Source organism: Sesamum indicum, linkage group LG2 (genome assembly GCF_026168435.1).
Source record: "Sesamum indicum cultivar Baizhima isolate 11 linkage group LG2, ASM2616843v1, whole genome shotgun sequence".
Lineage (NCBI taxonomy): Eukaryota > Viridiplantae > Streptophyta > Magnoliopsida > Lamiales > Pedaliaceae > Sesamum > Sesamum indicum.
The window spans coordinates 1051420-1073002 of NC_142658.1; the positions used below are offsets into that span (position 1 = coordinate 1051420).

Genomic DNA, 21583 nt, shown 5'->3' on the forward strand with positions numbered 1-21583 from the left:
AATACAACGATCGGTCCTTCCATTTTTGTAAATTAATCAAGACGACATTGGACGAATATGGCTGTCCAAGAATTTCACCCCTTATGTAGTGGGTGTGTCTGTAGTTTGAAAAGAAGGATGTTTCTTGACTTCTTCCACAGTTATGAACTGGCTAAGGGTCGAGAATTTCTACTCTTTTATGCAAATAGACAATTTTTTGCTGAATTGCATTTTCACAGAGCACAAGTATTGGTGATAAAAATATTGTATTAGCCTTAATTATACGACATCTGTATAGGCCACCATGATCACACTTCTTTCTTATTGATTTACAAAGCCCCATGCCTCAAAAACCAAGAACCTTTATCCCTCATGGGGCATTGTAGAAAACAAAAACAATTCCAGATGACCAACAATTGGCTGCACTTTCCAAGTTCCCAGCCTATAGAGCATCATTAACATTCTGATCCTGTACAACCAATAGTTCTTGTTCCTCTTCATCATCACTACTCCACTCATTTCCCATTTCTGGGCTTGTAAATGTAGAGGCTTTCACAGCTTCACTTTCCCAGTCTGTACAACACAGCACAAAATAAAGTACTGAGATAGCACAGGCAGCTTGAGCCGACAGCAGGCCTAGCCACAGCCCGCTGAAGCCAAAACCATACCGAAAGGCTAAGAGGACGGCTACAGGAGTTCCCACGAAGTAGAATGAGCCAAGATTGATATGGGCACCCACGACTGGCCTGGCAGCACCCCTTAGGATGCCGCAGCCAGTGGTCTGTGGACAGTTTCCGAGCTCACACAGGCCGATTATTGGCAAAACTGATGCAACAAGAGATTTGAGCATTTCATCTTTTGTGAAGAGCTCACCCCATTTCTCCCTAAATATCACTGTCCAAATTATGTTGACGAATCCAATTGCAAATGCACAGACCAATGCCACATTTGTAGCCAACTTGGCTTTGTATGGCTTCCCGGCTCCCAGCTCATTGCCTACCTGCAATGAGGAGTAATGCATGAATTCTATGATAAGGGAATAAACAAACAGGCGCATGATTTTCCAGCAACAGAACATGGTTGACAAAGGAACACAACATGACTAATATTGGAAGCATGGATGATTGCTTCAAAAGCATGATCATGTTTCTTAGGTGTAAAAGGAAAAATGAATGACAGATGGAGTTGCAAAATTTTTTAGTTAAGTACAAATGTAATGCATTACGAATGGATTTACAAAACGATCATGTAAGCAGGATGGATATTGCAACTTCATCCAACCTCATTTACCTGTGTGATCAGTAGAGTAAGATGATGTATTATGCAATTAAGTAACAGATCAAGAGTCTTGCAATTTGAAACATATCAGGTAAATAAAAAAAAAGGGCTCTTTTCGGCATACTGAAACTTTCAGTCTAGTCGTCAAGCAAAATCAAAGCAACAACTTCAAATAAAAGTTTCAAGTTCTAAAAGGTCCTTCATGGCTCTCTACTGGACTTCAACATAGATGGATCACAGGATCTCTGTTTAATTTGTTCAACTTGCCAACTTTATGCAAGTGCATATTTTCATATATTAACAGATACAATACTCAGAAAGATCAGTCTACCAACGAAAACTTACCCTAGCAGAGACGCAGCCAGCCAAGGCCATTGGAACAGTGTACATGAGGCTGGTTGTCTGAATCATTATCCCGGTGGCAGCCACCGCCAGCTTAGGATTAGGCAAGTATCCAGCCAGCACCGTCACAATCTCATACCACCACCACTCCAAACATATTCCAATACAACTAGGCACAGCCAACTTAAGAAGACGCCTGATCCTACGACACGTCCGACCAACCCCTCTGGTCCATCTCCACTTCCATCTCCCATATACACACACATATCCCATCATCAGCACCATCATATGCAGGTTTGTCAAAACAGAGGCCATTGCCACCCCACGAACCCCCGCCCCCATAACCATCACAAGAACATAATTCAGAGGTATATGGAATATCACAGACATTAAAGTGCACCAAAATTGGGGCTTGGTCACCCCTTGTGACCTCAAATAAACTCTCAAGGGCTGTAACAGAGTGTTTGTCAAAAGGTCAGGCAGAGAATAGATACAATATGTTGCAGCCATGGAGGTGATATCCTTATCTTGGCCCATGAAAAGCATGATTGACTCAAGATTGATCCAAAGAATACCAATGGGGATGATAGCCAGCAGAAGTATGAAGATCATGAGGTGGAGAGATAGTGATAGAAGGTCCCAGTTTTTCCTCCCATAAGCTTGGCTGCAGACTGGCTCAAGGCCAGAAGCAAGGCCTACTAACACAGAATAGCCAGTGATATTTGTGAAGCCAATGGAGAGCGCACCACCGGCCAACTCTAGGCTCCCAAGCCTGGCCAAGAACAAGACTGAAACCACAGCTCTAACATACACCAGAAAGTTCATTGCCGTTATAGGGAGTGCCATTGACCATAGTCCCTTCAACTCCTCTACCACCTTAATTTTCACAAACATTCAAAGGAAATGAGAACATGAAATAAGTGAATATGCATGGAGACATCCATATACAGATTAGTATGCTATCATCCAGACAGAAAGGAATTACCTGGGATGAGGAAGGAAATTTGTGAGAGTAGAAGTCTGGACCTTTTTCAGCCATGTATGCGAGCTTGGAGAGAGAGGTTTCCAGCACGTTCTTGCAATGGCCTTTGGTAAACAGAAAACAAGACCAATATATAGAACTGGAAGCTCGTTTGCAATACAAAAAACTACAAACCGAAAGTAACACACGCACAAGAAGTCCTCAGAGATGAAGAAAAACAAAGTTCTTGGTTTTCAACAAGCTGTCCCTTCACAAATCAAGAAACATAAAAGAGAAGCAAGCAAGAGATTTCTTCTCAAGCCCACTTCTTATCTCTTCCTAAAATCAAGATTCTTGAACTCAATGATGAAAGTAGAGCAGCTTGACATCGTAGTAGCAGTATTATGTTTCAGGATGTATATATATATACACACACACACGTTGTAATAAGCCGGGCGGTTGGTGTCTGTGTGCATAAATTCTTCATCATAGTAGTAGCATTATTTGGTTTGTGTAGTGCAGCCTAGAAATGGTACCCGCTCATCCAAAAACAAGAAACCTTGGCAACGTAAAGGCCAAAAAAGTGTACGACTTTTGGTAATGGCGGCGACTGTGACATGGGCTTTTGTGGGGCTCTGAAACTGAAGCAGAATGAAAGGACACATGAGCGAAATTAATAAATAAAGCAAGCATGAAAATTTGTTGAGACAAAGCAGTAGTGATGGGAAAGCGATGGTAAGAGCGCGACTGTGTGTTTTGTGTGTGTAAAGATTTTGAGTCCAGATTTTATCGATCGATTTCCATCTAATATCAACTAATTTAATTTATTTTTCATGCTGCAATAGCTCACTTGATTTAAATTATATGCCAATCATTTGCACCATATTTAGCTTGAGTTTGATTGAATTCTATCATCAACATCTAATTTCACCTCGCATGATATGATTGGCATGTCATGTTTCACAATTTTTTTCTTTATTAGATGAGAATCAAAGTTTGTTTTTCCAATTTATATAGTACGAAAAATGATCAAAAAATACTTTGTAAAAGAATAATTAGTAAATTAGTTCCCTATATTTTGAAAAATAAAGCAAGAAAATTCGTATCAACAGTTCAGACAATAATTTTTTTTTGCTTCAATTTTTAAAACACAGAAAATATTTTGCTAAAAAAAAAAATCTTTTTTAGTATTTTTTATCCTCTTTTTCAAAAATAAAATAAAATATCATCATTAAACCACTCGATTGTCCGTACGGCACAACTATTTTTTGGGCATAGAGAATGAGTATAGTTAGGTGTTGGATAGAACATATATATTATTGGGGTGCATCTAATTATGATAGCTAGAAATGATTGTTATCAAATTGGTTGATGAATGGGACAATTCCATTCTAAAGAAATAAAGGAAGTTCAATCATATGTCCCATAATGCAAAAATATTGAATCACAAAAAGCTGTTTTTTTTTTTGGTTGAGAGGAAGAATCGCATCTTTAACTTCTTTATGAAAATCATTTGCCTTTAATTGCTTTTTTTCCCCTTTACTTCATAAAATTTTTTTGTGTCGCATTCGTATGAAAGAATTTGAATTCCAAAAACAAAGATTTTTTAAATGATTCTATATTAAATAAATTTAAAATTTATTACAATGTTCAAAATATAATTTACGACGAAAGTTTAAGAATTTCAAATTCGTTGTAATATTCTTACATCAAAATTTGTCAATTCAACACAATCTTTGTTAAAGATAATTAAACCCCTCTTTCCTGAAGTTGTTACATGTCTGCAGGTTGAAAAATTATATATAGTGTTCTTAAAATTTGCTTTCGTCTAACAAATAAGTTCATATGTTAGTTAAAATTAATTGAATTTAAATATTAACAAAAATAAATAAATAAAAAATGATATTTATCTTTAATTGACTTATCACTAATTTATTGCAAGTCAAATTATTTTTTTCTGTCTAAACTACCCTCACATTGAAAACATACCTCCTCAAATGCATTAACGTATGATAAGGGTAATCTAATCATAAAAAGATTTATTTGATCTACAATAAATTAATAATAAATCAATAAAGGATAACTATAAATTTTTATTCAATTTATTTTTTTATTTATATCAGCAAATTCACTAAATTTTGACTAATAGAGAAACTTAATTGTTAGACGAAAGTTTTTATCAGTATGCTAGATGTCTTTCTTTAAATTATAAAAAACCTATATATTTATACTATATAAAAAAAGGTCATTTTCTCTCACAAATGACGTTCATGACACTGCAACACTAATTTTATCATTATATTAATAATATCTCTAAGTTGATTTTTTTTTGTTGCTTTCTTTCTTTTTTTTGTAATTGGATTATATATATTTTTTTTATTCATAATATTTTTTAAAATATAAAATATTATTTATTATATGCATGTAGGGACGATGTACAATGGTGAAAAGTAATTAAATAAATTGTCAAAGAAGGAAAGTGTAATTATTCCTATAAATTATCTGGCCATTTTAGGGCCTAGTTGTTTCAATGGTTATTATGGGTCGTAGAATCGGGCTTTGTCTAAATTGGGCTAAGTTTTTGATGAAGTAATCAACCAGCCAAACTTGAAACTTGGGCTTAGATGGTTTCCTTTTGACATAACCGGATTGAGTGCGGGTCATGTACAGAACCAACGAAATCGGGTTCGGGTTGGCGATCGGGTCGAGCGTCATCATCAAGAAGAAGGATCTGCACTTTGCAGAGAGCAGGAGGTCCGGCTCTCCTGCCAGTAAGTTTTATTTGATGTGCGTTCTTTCATTTTCTGACCCTTGTTTGTGGAACTTGAGGTTAGTTCTTTGTAAAGTTTGAATCTTGACTCCTCAGATTGAAGCTATTTAGGGCTTTGTGCCTTTTCTGTTATAACTAGTTATTACCAGTAGGTCCAGGGCTTGCTGAGTTGCTGGTATGGTTTGTGAAGATTGAAGAAGTATCTTCACTTTGTTGAGCAATAGAGATCATTACACTACACCCCAGGACCTACGGCAATTTACACAAATCACCCATGCATTTTGTAAAATTACACATGCACCACCAGAAACGTCTACGTTATTACACAAACTTTCCCAGTCTTTTGGCGGCCGAGGGTGGTTCTATAAATACGCAAAGAACATGGGTGATTTATGTAGATAGATCATATAAATGTAATTATCCCTGAGCAATATATAGGTTTTTGCAAAGGCATTTTTCTGGCAGAAACTAGAGTGGTTTTAAACAGAAGTTATCTGTTGAGCCTTGCTTGCGTTGCTACTCAGTACTACTTTTGTGGAATCACCCCTCTGTTTTCCTCAGGTCCTCCATCTCAGCTGGACTAGGGGAAAAACTAGGCCTGATTTTGTGCTTGTTAAGAGGGAAGAATTTAAGGAAGTAAGCGTTGGTAATGGATAAGTCAATCTTGTTGTTGGTTTGATGAATGCCAGTTTACTGCTTCATTCCAGGTTTATGAGCATTACAGCAATAGGTATCGCTATAAAACTTATGTTAGAGTAACACCTTTCATCTTTGATGTTAGAGTGAAATGACATTGTCGACTTTCTTCCCCGTATAGCAGATGCGTTTTGTTTATTGTGGGAGCTTGCATGTGTTTGAATTTCGCTACTTGCAGCTTGCATATACCGTATGCTGAGAGTTTCATGCTGGGCTGAGTATATGTTGAGTCACATGCTCATTTTTTGGTCCTGCGAATAATCATTAGGCATCTCTTATTTGATTTATGATGGATAAGAGTATTTTAGAACAATCATGCGCAACGTAGCATTCTCCGTTGGTTGCCTGGGATAGTTGCTAAATAAAATCTTAATTCATGAACTGAATTAACTGTATCAGTGTATCTTCTTTTACCTGCTTTTTCCGGTTGAGTTAAATTGATGTCAGACCTAAATTGTGGATTTCTTCATATTATTTCTAGAACTTGGATGAATGATATGTTACCGATCTCCCATTGTGAATGAGTATCTATAGCTTGTCATGTGGGGTGTCATTATCTGCAGAGTACTATTCAGTTCTTTCTCCTCAAATATTATGGCTCGTTCTCGCACTGCTGAGATATGGAAACTGAAAGACAATGATGAACTGCATCCTGAATTATGACAATTATCCGTCAAGACCATTTTAAGTGAGGGAAAGGTACTTGGATTGCGAATTTTCTGGTAGTTGTTGCAAATAATTTTTGTTAAACTGATTAGTTAATGCAGGTTCCCGCTTCAGCAAATTCACGTGTCAAGAACGCATCTGAATGCTATTCCGTGTCTTATTGGATTTTTTAGTTTGTTTGCCGACATTCGACACTATTCTCCTGCTACCTGGGCTCCCATACATGTAGCCAGCTGTGTGATAGTAACAATTTAATTATTCTTTTATCATTGGTTATCTATCTTGTCAATATTATAGCAAAATTTCCAAAGAGATCGGCCGAGGATCTCTCTGCGACTGTGTGCTTTGACACGTGTTCTCTTATGTTGGAAATACCAATGTTGAATATAAACTTCAAATCAACCTTCTTTTTGCAGTTAGTGTACTCAATGGCGGTGTTGGTGGAGAAATATCGAGAAAATGTAGCAGAATTTCAAGAATCAGCTGGTTTAATTATATAACACATAGAACACTGGCATCTCAAAAACTGAAACTGATCATATTACATGGCACTTACCTGTCTGAAATACAATCACCTTTCTCGTCGGATCCTTATCTGTATCTATGCTATAGCTGCTTTAGAACAATCCCATATAGAATCTTATACCTTTCACACTAACAATAACTTTTCTCGTCCCTGTTTGGATGATCAGAATGGACTCATATTCTCCAAAAGAAATCTCTTTAGAGAGAAGAAGCTTGGGACATAGTGTATTGCCTCAATGCTATTAGGCCCACTAGGTTGCTCCAAGTCAACTTCTTTAGCAGTTCCAGTTTTGCTGCAGTAATAGAGCATAAAGAAATCACCCCACAGAAGCAGAATGGTACCATCTGTGAAAATCTTGATAGCCTGAACTATTTCAAATGATGGGCCAGCAAGCTCCGGAATCTTTCTGATCACAATCTCTTTAGCCCATGATTTCTCCACTCCATATTCTTTCATCACCCAAATGTCAATATCAAACTCTGAACTGTTATCACATAAGCACAAGCAGTCACCTAAGACTGCTAAGCTCCCCAGAAGCTTCCTGCTTGGAAAAGGAGGAGGAAATGGCTGAAACATCTCAGTTTCAAGATTGAAACAAGAAATCAGCTCATAGCCCTCCAAATCTTCTATCAACCAGTGAAGATTGCCCCGGAAAGACAACCCGAGGAGACGACTGTTGTAAGAAAATGGCGCCTCCCCGACTGTCCTCCACGCCCCTGTTCCAAGAGTGTAAACTTGACACTCAGAGGAAGGAACCCTTCGGCAAGCACGGGTTCTTGGATCAAGCTCACGCTCGTGGAAAATTCGAACCACTTTGTATTCTCCACTCTTCGACGCCACACCAAATCCATGAGTGACGACACTGGGGTACCTAGCGATCCTTCGAGGCTTAGGAAGTTCGATATATTCACGTGTAAGAGGGTTGCATATATACAACGTTTCATGCTTATAATTGATGTCCCGCATGAAAAGAAAGCCGTTGGCCGAGCCGTCAACCACGATATTAGCATCAAAAAAGCTGCTCAGCTTGTTGACATTGAACTTCAGCATGGTATCATGGGGAAGATCATGGTGGTCATATGCATCTTCAAAATCAACCAGCTTGAAGTACTTCTTGAACATCTCGGAGTGGTGGACCACCAGGCCGGCCCTGCACCGGGAAAAATGCAAGGTGGCAAAATGAGGATCGTTGATCAGCTCGAGCCACGCCTTGCAAACACGTTTGCAGATGAAGATGGTCTTAGGAGGAAGTCTTGTGAGGATCTCAAGCATGATATGAGTGGGAAGATTCATCAAGAACAGCTGATGTTTCTCCATGCTTTCTTGAATAGAATTTGGCTGGTTTGTGGGTGATGTAGGAAAGCTACCCCATGTGGATGAATATATAGAAGAGTGTGGGTCATGTGCAGGCATTATGGAAAAAAGTAACCGGCCTGAAGTTTGCTGTGGCCTGCTGTTAACTTAGGTGGGAAGGCTTTTAGGTTGGGGTTGTTGCTTTATTGCAATAACTGATCTATCCATTAATAACCATTATATGAAATTCTTGCACGACACTCGTTAAATACGAGAAGATTGAGATTCCAAGGGACCTAGGACTCTTCAGACACATAGACATAGTTGAGTGTAATAAAAGGTTCATTGCGTTTACTCTAAGAACTGATAGCGGCTGATGGCGATGGGAAAAGAAGTTGGGATGTTGTACTTAGACGTGCTGTATTTAGCCTTTATTTGAACTATATTTTGTAAAATATTGATGAATTTAAATTAAAAGTTTTGTAAAATATTGATGGATTTAAATTCCCATTCCCAAAAAAGGGAGCAAGAATGTGCATTTTCATAATTTGAGGGATTAAAATGAAATTAAGTCTTGAACAATATTACTTGTGAGAATCTTAATGGTCACACGTAGAGATTAATTAAATAGAGATGTAATCAATGATCAAATAAAAAAATAGATAATAGTTTGTGATTAGTGATTAGTGATGTGCCCTTTTTCAGGAGTTATGACCAAACACTTGAATTTTAGTCAGCAATTCCCTTTTAATTAAGCAACAAAAAATGCAATTCTAACTTCTCCCAACTTTGCCAATTTCTTCACGGAATATCACTTTACCTTACATTCCTCAGTTTTCTTGAACTTTCCCAAATATTCATTTGTTTTCTTTTAAAAAATTATTATTCTTTTAAGTATATTAAAGAAAAAAAACGTAGTTGTATTTCGATAAGAGAGTTGTCGAAATCTATAAATAGTGCCCTTTTCTTTATTTAAAAAAAAAAGAAAAAGAAAGAAAGAAAATTCTATAAATTGTGGTCAGCAATCAGGAAACAGAGATAAGAAGAAAGAAAAAGAACTAAAATGAGATTTCCCCCACATATTGGGCGACTTGTCCATGTCTTAAAAAACAAAAGTTGTCATTCGTGACTTCATTTTTCATGTCATATAACCTGATATAACTCCTACACACCTCAAAAAGATTGACATAACCCATTTCATTCGTCACTTAGCTAGAAAAAAAATTACCATAATTTTTAGTGGTAGTGATTTATAATTTTTTTGTAGTGCTTATATTACGTATTGATCGAGTATATCATGTTTATCAGTATTAAAATAAATAATTCAAATTATTAATTACATAATAAGTATAATGATATATTTAATATAATTAATTTAATTGAATTAAATCTGGATCTGATAACAACTCCTATGTTATTTTTACATGAAATATTGGAATAATGGACGTCTAAATCTAAAAAGAGAAAAAAAGAATGGAGGTGGTGTAAGTAAAGTAAAAGGGACTCTCCAGAATAAAACAAGCGGCTGAAAGGGCCACTTTTTTTCAAAGGAAAAGTGAGGCTTTTCTTTTCATTTTAAAAAAGCAGCTGCTTTCACATGAAAAGTTTGGGCCCCAATGCCAACACTTTGCTGATTTCTTCATTCTTAAGCTATACTGTACTTGGTTTTTAATTAATTTCATCTTTATATTTAGGTGAATTCTAACATTATGAGCAAATTGTGCATGCAAACCCATAACTATGTAGTTTACATACTAAACAATGGTCAGAATCACAACGGGAAGACTTCAATTTTAAATTTTTTAATGTTTAAATCAGATGGATTGTAAGAATACTAGGATAGCGAAAATTGAATTTGTTGTATGAAGGGAGACTGTTTATAAATTTCTTTAACTATACGGTTTCACTTGTCAAATAATTACTGTAAATCCATATATATATTAGGATTTTGAATGTATCAGAATCGAATCCTAAAAGTTTTAAAATTGATTAAATGAATTCAAAACTTATTTGAAAATCGGAAATATACTGGATCACGATGCAACACTAGAGGCCTATTTTCTTTTTCCTTTCGTTTTTGGTAATATTCCTAAATAAAAGTTACATCGATACAACGTAAAACAGAGTTGAAGACGAGGCCCATATACGTGTAATATCCAGTACTGTTCAATTGTAGCTCCATCCAAACCTGATTTTGCTAGGAGACCCGTTGGGCCTAACCCTGATTTCTTGGGTTGGATCTTGATTGTTGATCCAACCCCCTCTCTCTCTCTGCGTGGGTGTGTGTCGCCTGATAGCCAGAAAATCAGAATGAACATACGTTCTCCGTTGCGAAACTCTTGAGTGAAAGAAAGGTTGGGTTATGAAGCATTGCGCCGATACAACCTGCGGTCTGCAGCGCCGCTATATCAACACTTGCAGTAGTCCTGTTCTTGATGGAGTGGTGGAACAGGTGAAAATCCTCCCACGCCATCAAAATGTCTCCATCTCTGAAGATTTTGATAGGGTAAACCACCTCGTAAGATTCCCCTGCGTAATCTGGGACTTTGCTGATCACGAATTCTTTCGTCCAAGATTTCTCCACCCCGTATTCCTTCATCAACCAGATCACGATTTCATCATCAGACGTGTTGTCGCACATACACAGACAATCCCCCAAAACCGTAAGCCCCCCAAGAAATCGGCTCCTTTCCGGGAGACTAGGAGCAGAAAAGGTACTAAAAACTTCTGTCTCAAGATCAAGACAAGATATCCGTGCAAAGCCCTCTAAATCTGCCACCAACCAGTGAAGATTTCCATTCAGAAAAGCCCCAGTGGAACGACAGTTGTACTCCAACTTCGGACCTGGAGCAATTCTCCTCCATGATCCTGTTCCAAGAGTGTAAACCCAACACTCGGACTTGGGAATTCCCAGCAATTTATGTGTGTCGGTGTCACGTCTACATTCATGGTAAATCCTGACAACCTTGTGTTGGCCGCTGGTTTTGCTGGCCCCAAATCCATAAGTGACTGTTGTGGGGTAGTACCAGATAGTTCCAGGAGTTGGAAGCTGGATATAATCACGAGTGATTGGATTGCAAACGTAAACAGTCTCAGGATGTCGGCCTAGTTTCCGGAAGCAAACCAAACCATCAGCAGAACCCTGTATTCCTAAACCAGGATGATCTTCATTAATGAATTCCCTGCAGCTGATTTTGGTGACTGGATTGTAGTGAAGGTCGTGGCGTTCAAGATCGAGTTCATCTTCAAATTCAAATATTTCGAAGTGCTCCGAATCCAGGTCCCTATGCCTTTGCCAGAGAATTAGTCCGGGGACTGATCTGGAAAGATGGGATCTTGCAAACTCGGGAGTGTCAAGCAGGTTCAGCCATGACTTGCAAACACACTTGCAACTTATAATGGTTCGAATGGGAAGTCTTGAGAGAATGTTGATGATGAGCTCTGCTGGTAGATTTGTGAAGAGTTCTTGGTTCATTGTGGGACTGATTAGAGGGTTTCTGGGTTGTGGTAATTGCTTTGTCTTATGACCTATATATAGACGTTCTTCAAATATGCTTGGTGGGAGATTTGACCCAATCTCGTTAGAAAAGTTTCTTGCACTAGTCTTTCTGACCAGGGAAGTCGGTGGTCCGGGATATCGACAAGAATTGAAGTTTGACGGTGTTTTTCTTGATTCTTTGGTCAAATAAAATAGGGAGTAATTGTACTTATCTTAGAGATTTAACCTTATATATGATGTTTATCTCTGTGCCTTTCTTGGACTGCTTTCACGCTTGAGGTGTAGATTTCTTCTTCTTCTGACTGATGAAATGTAAGAATTCTAGCTGATGACAAAGAAAGTTCTCCTATAAGGGAAAATGATATATTTCAAGAGAAAAATGAAGGGTTGATTCGGAAAGGAGCTTGCGATGATCCTGAGTATTGGATAAAATGAATATCTCGAGTTGGACAGATAATGGTTGGCCTGCATAGAAAATGTTAGACTTACAAAGTGGTTGCTAGTTAAAATTCTTTGATGCTTAAATTAATTTTAAGTTTGAGTTTAGTGGGGATTGCAGAGTGCAATCTAATAGTAATAAATGACATATCTTATGAAGTGTATCAATTGTACTACATTGTATAGAATTACGCCTAATTTGAATAACTATTATATGAGTTTGAGATTAATGGTTGATAATTCGGGTTATTAGATCAAATGGGTCGAGTACACCACTACCCGCTTGAAAAGAGAGGGGTTTTCAGAATTTTCTTATATATAAAGAGCAAATATGTCCCTTGATTATTTCATTGTATTTTCCCTATCAATTATACACCTATCATATTCTATTTGTTTTATATTTATATATTTGTATTCACACAACATAACCGGATGCCCTTTTTTTCCTTTTTCCCTTTTGGAAACTTATGCTATTAATAAAATAGGCCAAATTGCTTTTTTGATCCATAAAGAAGGGAAATTTGCATTTTTAATCCTATGATTTACATGTTGTTTTTTTGTCTCAGAACTGTTAAAAAGTTTGCAAGGATAGTCCCAAAAGCGCTTAAGACTAGTGGGACTAATTTTGCAAATTTCTTAAATGAAAAATACTTTTGAAACTAATTTTGAGAATTTCTTAAACAATTTTGGTACCCAAAAAAAAAAAAAGAAATCATAAATCATGAGACCACAAAAAAAGCAAATCCCTTTGTTTTTTTTTGTGGAACTGAAAAAGCAAGTTAGCCTAATAAAAGCCTCAAAGGGCTACTGATATGATTTTTAATGCCTTTATAATATTATTACTATATAAAACCATGAAACTGAATGCTTTCTTTATCTCTCTCTCTCTCTCTCTCTCTCTTTTTTTTTTTTTTTCTCGTTTTCCTCTTTTTCACTCTCCTCTTATTTGTTTAATTTTGTCATCCTCCCTTTCACTTTTCTTACTTGGGCTTTTATTTTTCTTCATCTCTTATTTTTTTTTTAAATGTTCAGCTATTTTATTTATGTATACTATAGTAATTAAAAAGTTCAGAAAATTAAGCAGGCGCATCTAAATGTGGAGGATGGTGCAATTATTACTAAACAAAAATTACATAAATACAATGACAATGTTAAACAGACACATTTGGTCTAAAAACAGACATGGTGTGAACCTCAAATCAGGCCCATATCCACCACAACAGATTTTGCCGGAGACATATTGGCCTGACCCTCTCCATCTCTCTCTCTCAGAATGAGCAGACGTTCTCCATTGCGAAGCTTCGGAGTGAAAGAAAGGTTGGGGTGTGAAGCATTGCCTCCTTATTGTATGTGGTGTGCAGTTTAGGTATATCAACGTTTGCAGTAGTTTTATTCTTGAGGGAGTGGTAGAACAGGTAAAAGTCCTGCCACGCCATCAAAATGTCTCCATCTTTGAAGATTTTGATAGGGTAAACCACCTCGTAAGATTCCCCTGCGTAATTTGGGACTTTGCTGATCACGAATTCTTTCGTCCAGGATTTCTCCACCCCGTATTCCTTCATCAACCAGATCACGATTTCATCATCAGATGTGTTGTCGCACATACACAGACAATCCCCCAATACTGTAAGGTCCCCAAGAAATCCTCTCCTTTCTGGGATATCAGGAGGAGGAGAAAGGGTGCTAAAAACTTCTGTCTCAAGATCAAGACAAGATATCCAATCAGAGCCCTCTAAATCTGTCACCAACCAGTGAAGATTTCCATTCAGAAAAGCCCCAGTGGAACGACAGTTGTACTCCAACTTCGGACCTGGAGCAATTCTCCTCCATGATCCTGTTCCAAGAGTGTAAACCCAACACTCGGACTTGGGAATTCCCAGCAATTTATGATTGTCGGGGTCACGTCTACATTCATGATAAATCCTGACAACCTTGTGTTGGCCACTGGTTTTGCTGGCCCCAAATCCATAAGTGACTATTGTGGGGTAGTGCCAGATAGTTCCAGGAGTTGGAAGCTGGATATAATCACGAGTGATTGGATTACAAACGTAAACAGTCTCAGGATGTTGGCCTATTTTCCGGAAGCAAACCAAACCATTAGCAGAACCCTGTATTCCTAAACCAGGATGTTCTTCATTAATGAATTCCCTGCTGCTAATTTCAGTGACTGGATTGTAGTGAAGCTCGTGGGCCTCAAGATCGAGTTCATCTTCAAATTCAAATATTTCCAAGTATTCCAAGTGTCTCCGGGATTCGTAGAGGATTAGTCCGGGGACTGATATGGAAAGATGGGATTTTGCGAATTCGGGAGTGTCAAGTAGGTTGAGCCATGACTTGCAAACACTCTTGCAACTTATGATGGTTCGAATGGGAAGTCTTGAGAGAATGTTGATGATCAGTTCTGATGGTAGATATGTAAAGAATTCTTGGCTCATTGTGTGATTGATTAGAGGCTTTCTGGGTTGTGGTAATTACTTTGTCTTATGGGCCTATATATAATGTTCTTCAGAATATACTTGGTGGGAGATTTGACACCAATCTCGTCAGAAAAGTATGGAGGCTCAGACTTGTCTCTGGTATTAATCTTAATAAAGACTTGCCCTAGTCTTTCTGACCAGGGACACGGTAGTCCAGAATATGGACAAGATAGGAAGTTTCGCCCTGCTTTCTTAATTCTTTGGTCAAAGAAAATAGGGAGTAATAGTATCTATCTGACTGATTTAACCTTATACGATGTTTGTCTCTGGTTTTTATTGGATTGGTTTCAAGCATGAGGTGTAGATTTCTTCTTCTTTTTGCTGAAATGTCCAAGAAAGTTCTCCCCTATGGGAAAAAGGATATATTTCAAAAGAAAATGAAGTTTTCTTGTCCTCAATTGCTTATTGCAGGGTCAATCTTTATAAAATGATTTAGAGGGTGTTTAGTGTTTGGTAAGGGTTAAATTAGAAATCTTTTCAATCTGTTTTGAACTTTATGCCTGTCTTTGGCGTACATAGCTTCATAGACAGCAAAACTCATTAAAATTGGTTTGTTGTCAAGTGATCTGATTGTTGGTTTAATTAGTAATCAATTATTGTTTTGTTGTTTATCTTAAGTATTAGTAAAGGTCCTGTTGGGAATTCTCGGATGAAGGATGTCAACCTTGCATCCAAAGCTGGCATTGGTTGATCGCAGACAAAACAGAAAAGCAGAGCTCCTTACGAAGACCCGCATTTGTGAAAACACGATTTCTCCTTTTATTAGTTTCACGTTTATTTTGTTAAATAGTTGGTTAATTGATTTTGGGTTCATTATTTTTATTGCTAGTCATTTTTTTCCCCTGTATTTAACAGAGAATATTGTATAGCAATCTTGATATGAGAAAATTAGCCAAATTCTACCTCTACAATGGCAGCTAAATCACATTCTCCACTGAGTTTGAGACCGATGGTTGATAATTCGGGTTATTAGATCAAATGAGTCGAGTACAACACTACCCGCTTGAAAAAAGAGGATTTTTCGGAATTTTCTTATATCTAAAGAGCAAATATGTCCCTAGATTATTTCATTGTATTTCCCCTATCAATTATACTCCTATCATATTCTATTTAATTTATATTTATATATTTGTATTCACGCAACATAACCGGATGCCCTTTTTTCCTTTTCCCTTTAGGAAACCTATGCTATTAATAAAATAGGCCAAATTGCTTTTTTCATACATAAAGAAGGGAAATTTGCATTTTTAATCCTATGATTCACATGTTTTTTGCCTCAGAACTATTAAAAAGTTTGCAAGGATAGTCCCAGAAGCGCTTAAGACTTGTGGGACTAATTTTGCAAATTTCTTAAATAAAAAATACTTTTGAAACTAATTTTGAGAATTTCTTAACAATTTTGGTACAAAAAAAAAAAAAAGAAATCATAAATCATGAGACCAAAAAAAAGCAAATCCCGTTTTTTATTTTTGTGGAACTGAAAAAGCAAGTTAGCCTAATAAAAGCCTCAAAGGGCTACTGATATGATTTTTAATGCCTTGATAATACTATTACTATTTAAAAACATGAAACTGAATGCTTTCATTATCTCTGTTTTTTATTTCATTTTCCTCTTTTTCACTCTCCTCTTATTTGTTTAATTTTGTCATCCTCCCTTTCAGTTTTCTTATTTGGGATTCTACTTTTGTTCATCTCTTACTAATTTTCAAATGTTCAATTATTTTATTTATATATACTCAATTATTAAAAAGTTCAGAAAATTAAGCAGGCACATCTGAGTGTGGGGGATGGTGCTGTTATTACTAAACAAAAATTACATAAATGCAATGACAATGTTAAACAGACAGATTTGGGTCTAAAAAGAGACATGGTGTGAACCTCAAATCAGGCCCATATCCACCACAACAGATTCTACCGGAGACCTATTGGGCCTGACCCTCTCCATCTCCATCTCTCAGAATGAGCAGACGTTCTCCATTGCGAAACTTTGGAGTGAAAGAAAGGTTGGGGTGTGAAGCATTGCCTCCTTACTGTATGTGGTCATTGTGGTGTGCAGTTTAGGTATATCAACGTTTGCAGTAGTTTTATTCTTGAGGGAGTGGTAGAACAGGTTAAACTCCTGCCACGCCATCAAAATGTCTCCATCTTTGAAGATTTTGATAGGGTAAACCACCTCGTAAGATTTCCCTGCGTAATTTGGGACTTTGCTGATCACGAATTCTTTCGTCCAAGATTTCTCCACCCCGTATTCCTTCATCAACCAGATCACGATTTCATCATCAGACGTGTTGTCGCACATACACAGACAATCCCCCAAAACCGTAAGCCCCCCAAGAAATCTGCTTCTTTCCGGAATAGCAGGAGGAGGAGAAAAGGTGCTAAAAACTTCTGTCTCAAGATCAAGACAAGATATCCAATCAGTGCCCTCTAAATCTGTCACCAACCAGTGAAGATTTCCATTCAGAAAAGCCCCAGTGGAACGACAGTTGTACTCCAACTTCGGACCTGGAGCAATTCTCCTCCATGATCCTGTTCCAAGAGTGTAAACCCAACACTCGGACTTGGGAATTCCCAGCAATTTATGTGTGTCGGGGTCACGTCTACATTCATGGTAAATCCTGACAACCTTGTGTTGGCCACTGGTTTTGCTGGCCCCAAATCCATAAGTGACTATTGTGGGGTAGTGCCAGATAGTTCCAGGAGTTGGAAGCTGGATATAATCACGAGTGATTGGATTGCAAACGTAAACAGTCTCAGGATGTTGGCCTATTTTCCGGAAGCAAACCAAACCATTAGCAGAACCCTGTATTCCTAAACCAGGATATTCTTCATTAATGAATTCCCTGCAGCTAATTTCAGTGACTGGATTGTAGTGAAGCTCGTGGGCCTCAAGATCGAGTTCATCTTCAAATTCAATTATTTCCATGTATGCCAAGAGTCTCCGGGATTCCAAGTGTCCCCGGGATTCGTAGAGGATTAGCCCGGGGACTGATATGGAAAGATGGGATTTTGCGAATTCGGGAGTGTCAAGTAGGTTGTGCCATGACTTGCAAACACACTTGCAACTTATGATGGTTCGAATGGGAAGTCTTGAGAGAATGTTGATGATGAGTTCCGATGGTAGATATGTAAAGAATTCTTGGTTCATTGTGGGATTGTATATATAATGTTCTTCAGAATATACTTGGTGGGAGATTTGACACCAATCTCGTCAGAAAAGTATGGAGGCTCAGACTTGTCTCTGGTATTAATCTTAATAAAGACTTGCGCTAGTCTTTCTGACCAGGGACACGGTAGTCCAGAATATGGACAAGATAGGAAGTTTCGCCCTGCTTTCTTAACTCTTTGGTCAAAGGAAATAGGGAGTAATAGTATCTATCTGAGAGATTTAACCTTATACGATGTTTGTCTGTGTGTTTTTCTTGGATTGATTTCAAGCATGAGGTGTAGATTTCTTCTCCTCTTTGCTGAAATGTCCAAGAAAGTTCTCCCCTATGGGAAAAAGGATATATTTCAAAAGAAAATGAAGTTTTCTTGTCCTCAATTGCTTATTGCAGGGTCAACCTTTATAAAATGATTTAGCTGGATACACGAATAAAGAATGTTTAAGTGTTTGGTAAGGGTTAAATTAGAAATCTTTTCAATCTGTTTTGAACTTTATGCCCGTCTTTGGCGTACATGGCTTCATAGACAGCAAAACTCATTAAAATTGGTTTGTTGTCAAGTGTTTTGATTGTTGGTCTAATTAGTAACCAATTATTGTTTTGTTGTCTATCTCGAGTATTAGTAAAGGTTCAAGTTACCAAACAAAAGGAAATAAATATATCATCAAGACAAAAGAAGAAGAAACATCTATATAAACATTAATTATAATTCCTTATTTTTTCTTGATACAATATTACTACAAATAGCTTTGTTGTCACAAAACGCAAGAACGAAAACAATACTGCATCTCATAATGAGGGCAATAAATGCAAGATACAAGTTGTTTCATCGTCTTCATTTTCTGTTTGGTTAACCAATTCTTGCAGGCATTATAAGATCACTTTGTCTCGGAGTGTAATAATGAAGACGATGCTCGTTCCCCATGCTTTCCGGAGGCAGAAGATGAAATTCCAGCAGTTTGGAGGGATGACGACGAAGAGGGCACTGGCATTGAAGCTGCAAAGGTAGAGAGAACACTGATGCTACTTGCCGTTACACTAGTGCCACCAACGGACCCTTCTGTGACAGCCTTAGGGGCTGGTGGCCGATCAATTTCCATAATTCCCTCTAACATTTGAACAACTTTGCCCATCATAGGCCTTTGAGAGGGTTGCTCCTGGATACACCAAAAACTAACTTGAATTGCTCTCAGGACTTGATCGATATTTATCTCGTTGTTGTAAAGCCTTCTATCCACAATTGCCTCAAAATTACCCTTCTCTAACTCTTCGTAAGCCCAAACAGAGAACTTTCTGTGGTTAGTTTCTGCTGAGACTTCAAAATTCCTCCTTCCACTCACAATCTCCAACAACACCATTCCATAACTATACACATCGGATTTGGACGTTATTGGAAGATTAGCAAGCCATTCTGGAGCCAAGTAACCTCTAGTTCCCCTCACACTTGTCAAGGTTCTATACCGATGATCTTTGGGGTTAACAAGTTTTGCAAGACCGAAATCAGAAACTTTTGCATGGTAGTTCTCATCCAGAAGAATGTTCTCAGGCTTTATATCACAGTGAACAATGCAGTCCCTGCATTCCTCGTGAAGGTATGTGATCCCTCTTGCCGTCCCTAAGGCAATGTGATACCGACGCTCCCAATTCAAATGCTTTCCTGATTGCTCCGCAGATGTAAAGAGGAAGTTATCAAGAGAACCATTTTTCATAAATTCATAAACCAATAACCTATGCCGCCCTTCCGAGCAAAATCCAATCAATCTCACCAAATTCAAATGGTGAGTGCTGCTGATAGTGGCTACCTCCATCCTAAACTGTTTCTCGCCTTGCTCAATCCCCTCCAACTGTTTCACTGCAGCCACAGTCCTGTTTGCAAGAACCCCTCGATACACAGCTCCAAATCCTCCAGCTCCAAGCTTCTCCTTGAATCCTTTAGTCGCCTTAAGAAGCTCCTTGTACGAGAATTGCACCGGTGCACCAGATGCATACTCAAGGAGTGCATATTGAGCTGATAATCCCCCGAATTTGGGGCTATTCCTGAAGCACCACAACCACAGACCACCTTCCACAGCGACCAACCCCAAAAGCGTAACCACCACCACAACCACAACCAACCACGCCGTCAGTCTCCATCTAGTCCGTGTCCCTCCACTAGCTGAAGCCACTGAGGGATTAGGCATCACAGGTGAACAAACTTTCACAAATGAAGTGCTAGGAATAGCTGGGGAATGGTAGCCGCTAACAAAGTCACTCGTCTTCAAGTAACATAGCCCTGATCCATCCGCCAAAGAAGTGGAGGCGACGCAAGGTCCAACAAGACAATTCAGCCTACAAGGTGAAATCCCCACGAAGTAAACCTGTGACGCCAATTCAGGTTGGTATGTTAAGAACTTAGCATGATCCAACTGCAACATAGCCTCTCTCCCAGGGCAATCTAGGAGCTCCACTTTTCTCTTACACCCTTTCCTACTATCATTTGGATCCATCAACTCGAAATTCTCAGAAGGACATCCACAGACTGGATAAGTCTCATTGTAACTACATATTCCCATGTTCCCGCAGAATCCATAAACCTGACACTGATCACTCACTGCAGCCCACCTTATATTTGTAGTTCCACTACCTTTAGCGGAACTATAAATTCTCAAATTCCCGTCGGTGTCTAATTTCATGAACCTCAAAATATCCCCTTCCGCTGCAAAATCACTGCTGTAAGCCAAGTCCAGAGGGGTCGCAAGCGTGGGATCGGAAAGAGTAAGAATCCCAGTGGCTTGAAGGTCAAGAGTTGGATTTGTTAAGTTAGAATTCATAGTAGAGTTCAGCCCCGAGTTGTAGTAGATTATGGTGTTGTTCCACAAAAGTGTCAAGTTCCCATTGTTCTGAATCTTGAATGAGTATAGCCCAGATGAAAGAGTATGGCTGACATTCAAATTCTGTGTGGGAACGACGGTATCAGTTGGGTGGTCAAAGGTTGACCACAGTGTGGCACCGGAGGCATTCTTGAGTATAAAATTGCCGGATTCTTCAAGTGAGGCGGCGGAAACGCCGATGTTGGCGGTGGCGGAAGACCAGAGGGGAGTGGTGGAGGAAGAAGAGGGGAGGAGCTGGAGGTCCCCAGAAGGAAGGAGGCGGAGTACCGCGGAGGAGTTGGTGGAGGCGCCGGCTTGCCAGATGGATATATTGTTGTATGTAATGGCGGCGACGAGGGTCCGGGCGGATGAAGTAGGGTCTGCAGTGAAGGCAAAGGCGAAGGTGTCATTAGGCGAGGCCCATTTGGAGTTGGGGTCGGAGGCGTAGAGGGTGGAGCCAAGAGGGATGTCTGCGGCGGAGACGACGGAGATAAGGAGGAAGAGATGGAGGAGCAGTGGTGGGGGCGTCATCTCATTATACTTTATCACTGCAAACCACAAAGACATGACATAAAGGTGAGGAAGAACACAGGTATAGAGTGTGTGTTGGACGAGACGACTTTGACTTTGTAAGTCTGGCGTTGG

The 21583-nt window shown here is 38.6% G+C and overlaps 6 protein-coding genes and 1 long non-coding RNA gene across 8 annotated transcripts; 1 reads left to right on the forward strand and 6 right to left on the reverse strand.

Moving 5' to 3' along the window:
* Positions 1-226: 226 nt before the first annotated feature.
* LOC105177657 (protein DETOXIFICATION 54) lies at positions 227-3195 on the reverse strand. Its single transcript, XM_011100882.3, has 3 exons — positions 2585-3195; positions 1603-2475; positions 227-979 (listed from the first exon to the last, which is right to left on the reverse strand). Exons 1-3 carry the CDS (start codon positions 2636-2638, stop codon positions 422-424), a joined length of 1485 nt encoding a protein of 494 aa, XP_011099184.1. The 5' UTR covers positions 2639-3195; the 3' UTR covers positions 227-421.
* Positions 3196-5114: 1919 nt separating this feature from the next.
* On the forward strand, positions 5115-6968 carry LOC148788915 (uncharacterized). Of its 2 annotated transcripts, XR_016064033.1 has the most exons (4): positions 5115-5331; positions 5892-6060; positions 6590-6725; positions 6794-6968. It is a non-coding gene; the product is annotated as an uncharacterized LOC148788915 (long non-coding RNA). The 2 variants fall into 2 exon arrangements; XR_016064032.1 differs by lacking the exon at positions 5892-6060 and having other exon boundaries at positions 5126-5331.
* A 194-nt stretch (positions 6969-7162) lies between these two features.
* LOC105176265 (F-box protein At3g07870) lies at positions 7163-8918 on the reverse strand. The gene has a single exon (XM_011099010.3). It carries the CDS (start codon positions 8629-8631, stop codon positions 7381-7383), a length of 1251 nt encoding a protein of 416 aa, XP_011097312.1. The 5' UTR covers positions 8632-8918; the 3' UTR covers positions 7163-7380.
* A 1559-nt stretch (positions 8919-10477) lies between these two features.
* On the reverse strand, positions 10478-12187 carry LOC105176274 (F-box protein At3g07870). The gene has a single exon (XM_011099021.3). The coding sequence runs from the start codon at positions 11984-11986 to the stop codon at positions 10817-10819; it is 1170 nt and encodes a 389-aa protein (XP_011097323.1). The 5' UTR covers positions 11987-12187; the 3' UTR covers positions 10478-10816.
* A 1352-nt stretch (positions 12188-13539) lies between these two features.
* On the reverse strand, positions 13540-15009 carry LOC105176283 (F-box protein At3g07870-like). The gene has a single exon (XM_011099033.3). The coding sequence runs from the start codon at positions 14881-14883 to the stop codon at positions 13717-13719; it is 1167 nt and encodes a 388-aa protein (XP_011097335.1). The 5' UTR covers positions 14884-15009; the 3' UTR covers positions 13540-13716.
* A 1695-nt stretch (positions 15010-16704) lies between these two features.
* On the reverse strand, positions 16705-18199 carry LOC105176292 (F-box protein At3g07870-like). Its single transcript, XM_011099045.3, has one exon. It carries the CDS (start codon positions 18071-18073, stop codon positions 16880-16882), a length of 1194 nt encoding a protein of 397 aa, XP_011097347.1. The 5' UTR covers positions 18074-18199; the 3' UTR covers positions 16705-16879.
* A 567-nt stretch (positions 18200-18766) lies between these two features.
* On the reverse strand, positions 18767-21469 carry LOC105176300 (G-type lectin S-receptor-like serine/threonine-protein kinase At1g34300). Its single transcript, XM_011099058.3, has one exon. The coding sequence runs from the start codon at positions 21467-21469 to the stop codon at positions 18968-18970; it is 2502 nt and encodes an 833-aa protein (XP_011097360.3). The 3' UTR covers positions 18767-18967.
* Positions 21470-21583: the final 114 nt, after the last annotated feature.

What these genes read in the sequence shown, in the direction of transcription:
- LOC105177657 (XM_011100882.3), bottom strand. Translation starts at nt 2,638, where the DNA reads ATGGCTGAAAAAGGTCCAGACTTCTACTCTCACAAATTTCCTTCCTCA. An exon ending in AATTTCCTTCCTCATCCCAG is followed by an intron (nt 2,476 to 2,584) that starts GTAATTCCTTTC and finishes GTGAAAATTAAG; the next exon opens with GTGGTAGAGGAGTTGAAGGG. An exon ending in CTGGCTGCGTCTCTGCTAGG is followed by an intron (nt 980 to 1,602) that starts GTAAGTTTTCGT and finishes TCCTCATTGCAG; the next exon opens with GTAGGCAATGAGCTGGGAGC.
- LOC105176265 (XM_011099010.3), bottom strand. Translation starts at nt 8,631, where the DNA reads ATGCCTGCACATGACCCACACTCTTCTATATATTCATCCACATGGGGT.
- LOC105176274 (XM_011099021.3), bottom strand. Translation starts at nt 11,986, where the DNA reads ATGAACCAAGAACTCTTCACAAATCTACCAGCAGAGCTCATCATCAAC.
- LOC105176283 (XM_011099033.3), bottom strand. Translation starts at nt 14,883, where the DNA reads ATGAGCCAAGAATTCTTTACATATCTACCATCAGAACTGATCATCAAC.
- LOC105176292 (XM_011099045.3), bottom strand. Translation starts at nt 18,073, where the DNA reads ATGAACCAAGAATTCTTTACATATCTACCATCGGAACTCATCATCAAC.
- LOC105176300 (XM_011099058.3), bottom strand. Translation starts at nt 21,469, where the DNA reads ATGACGCCCCCACCACTGCTCCTCCATCTCTTCCTCCTTATCTCCGTC.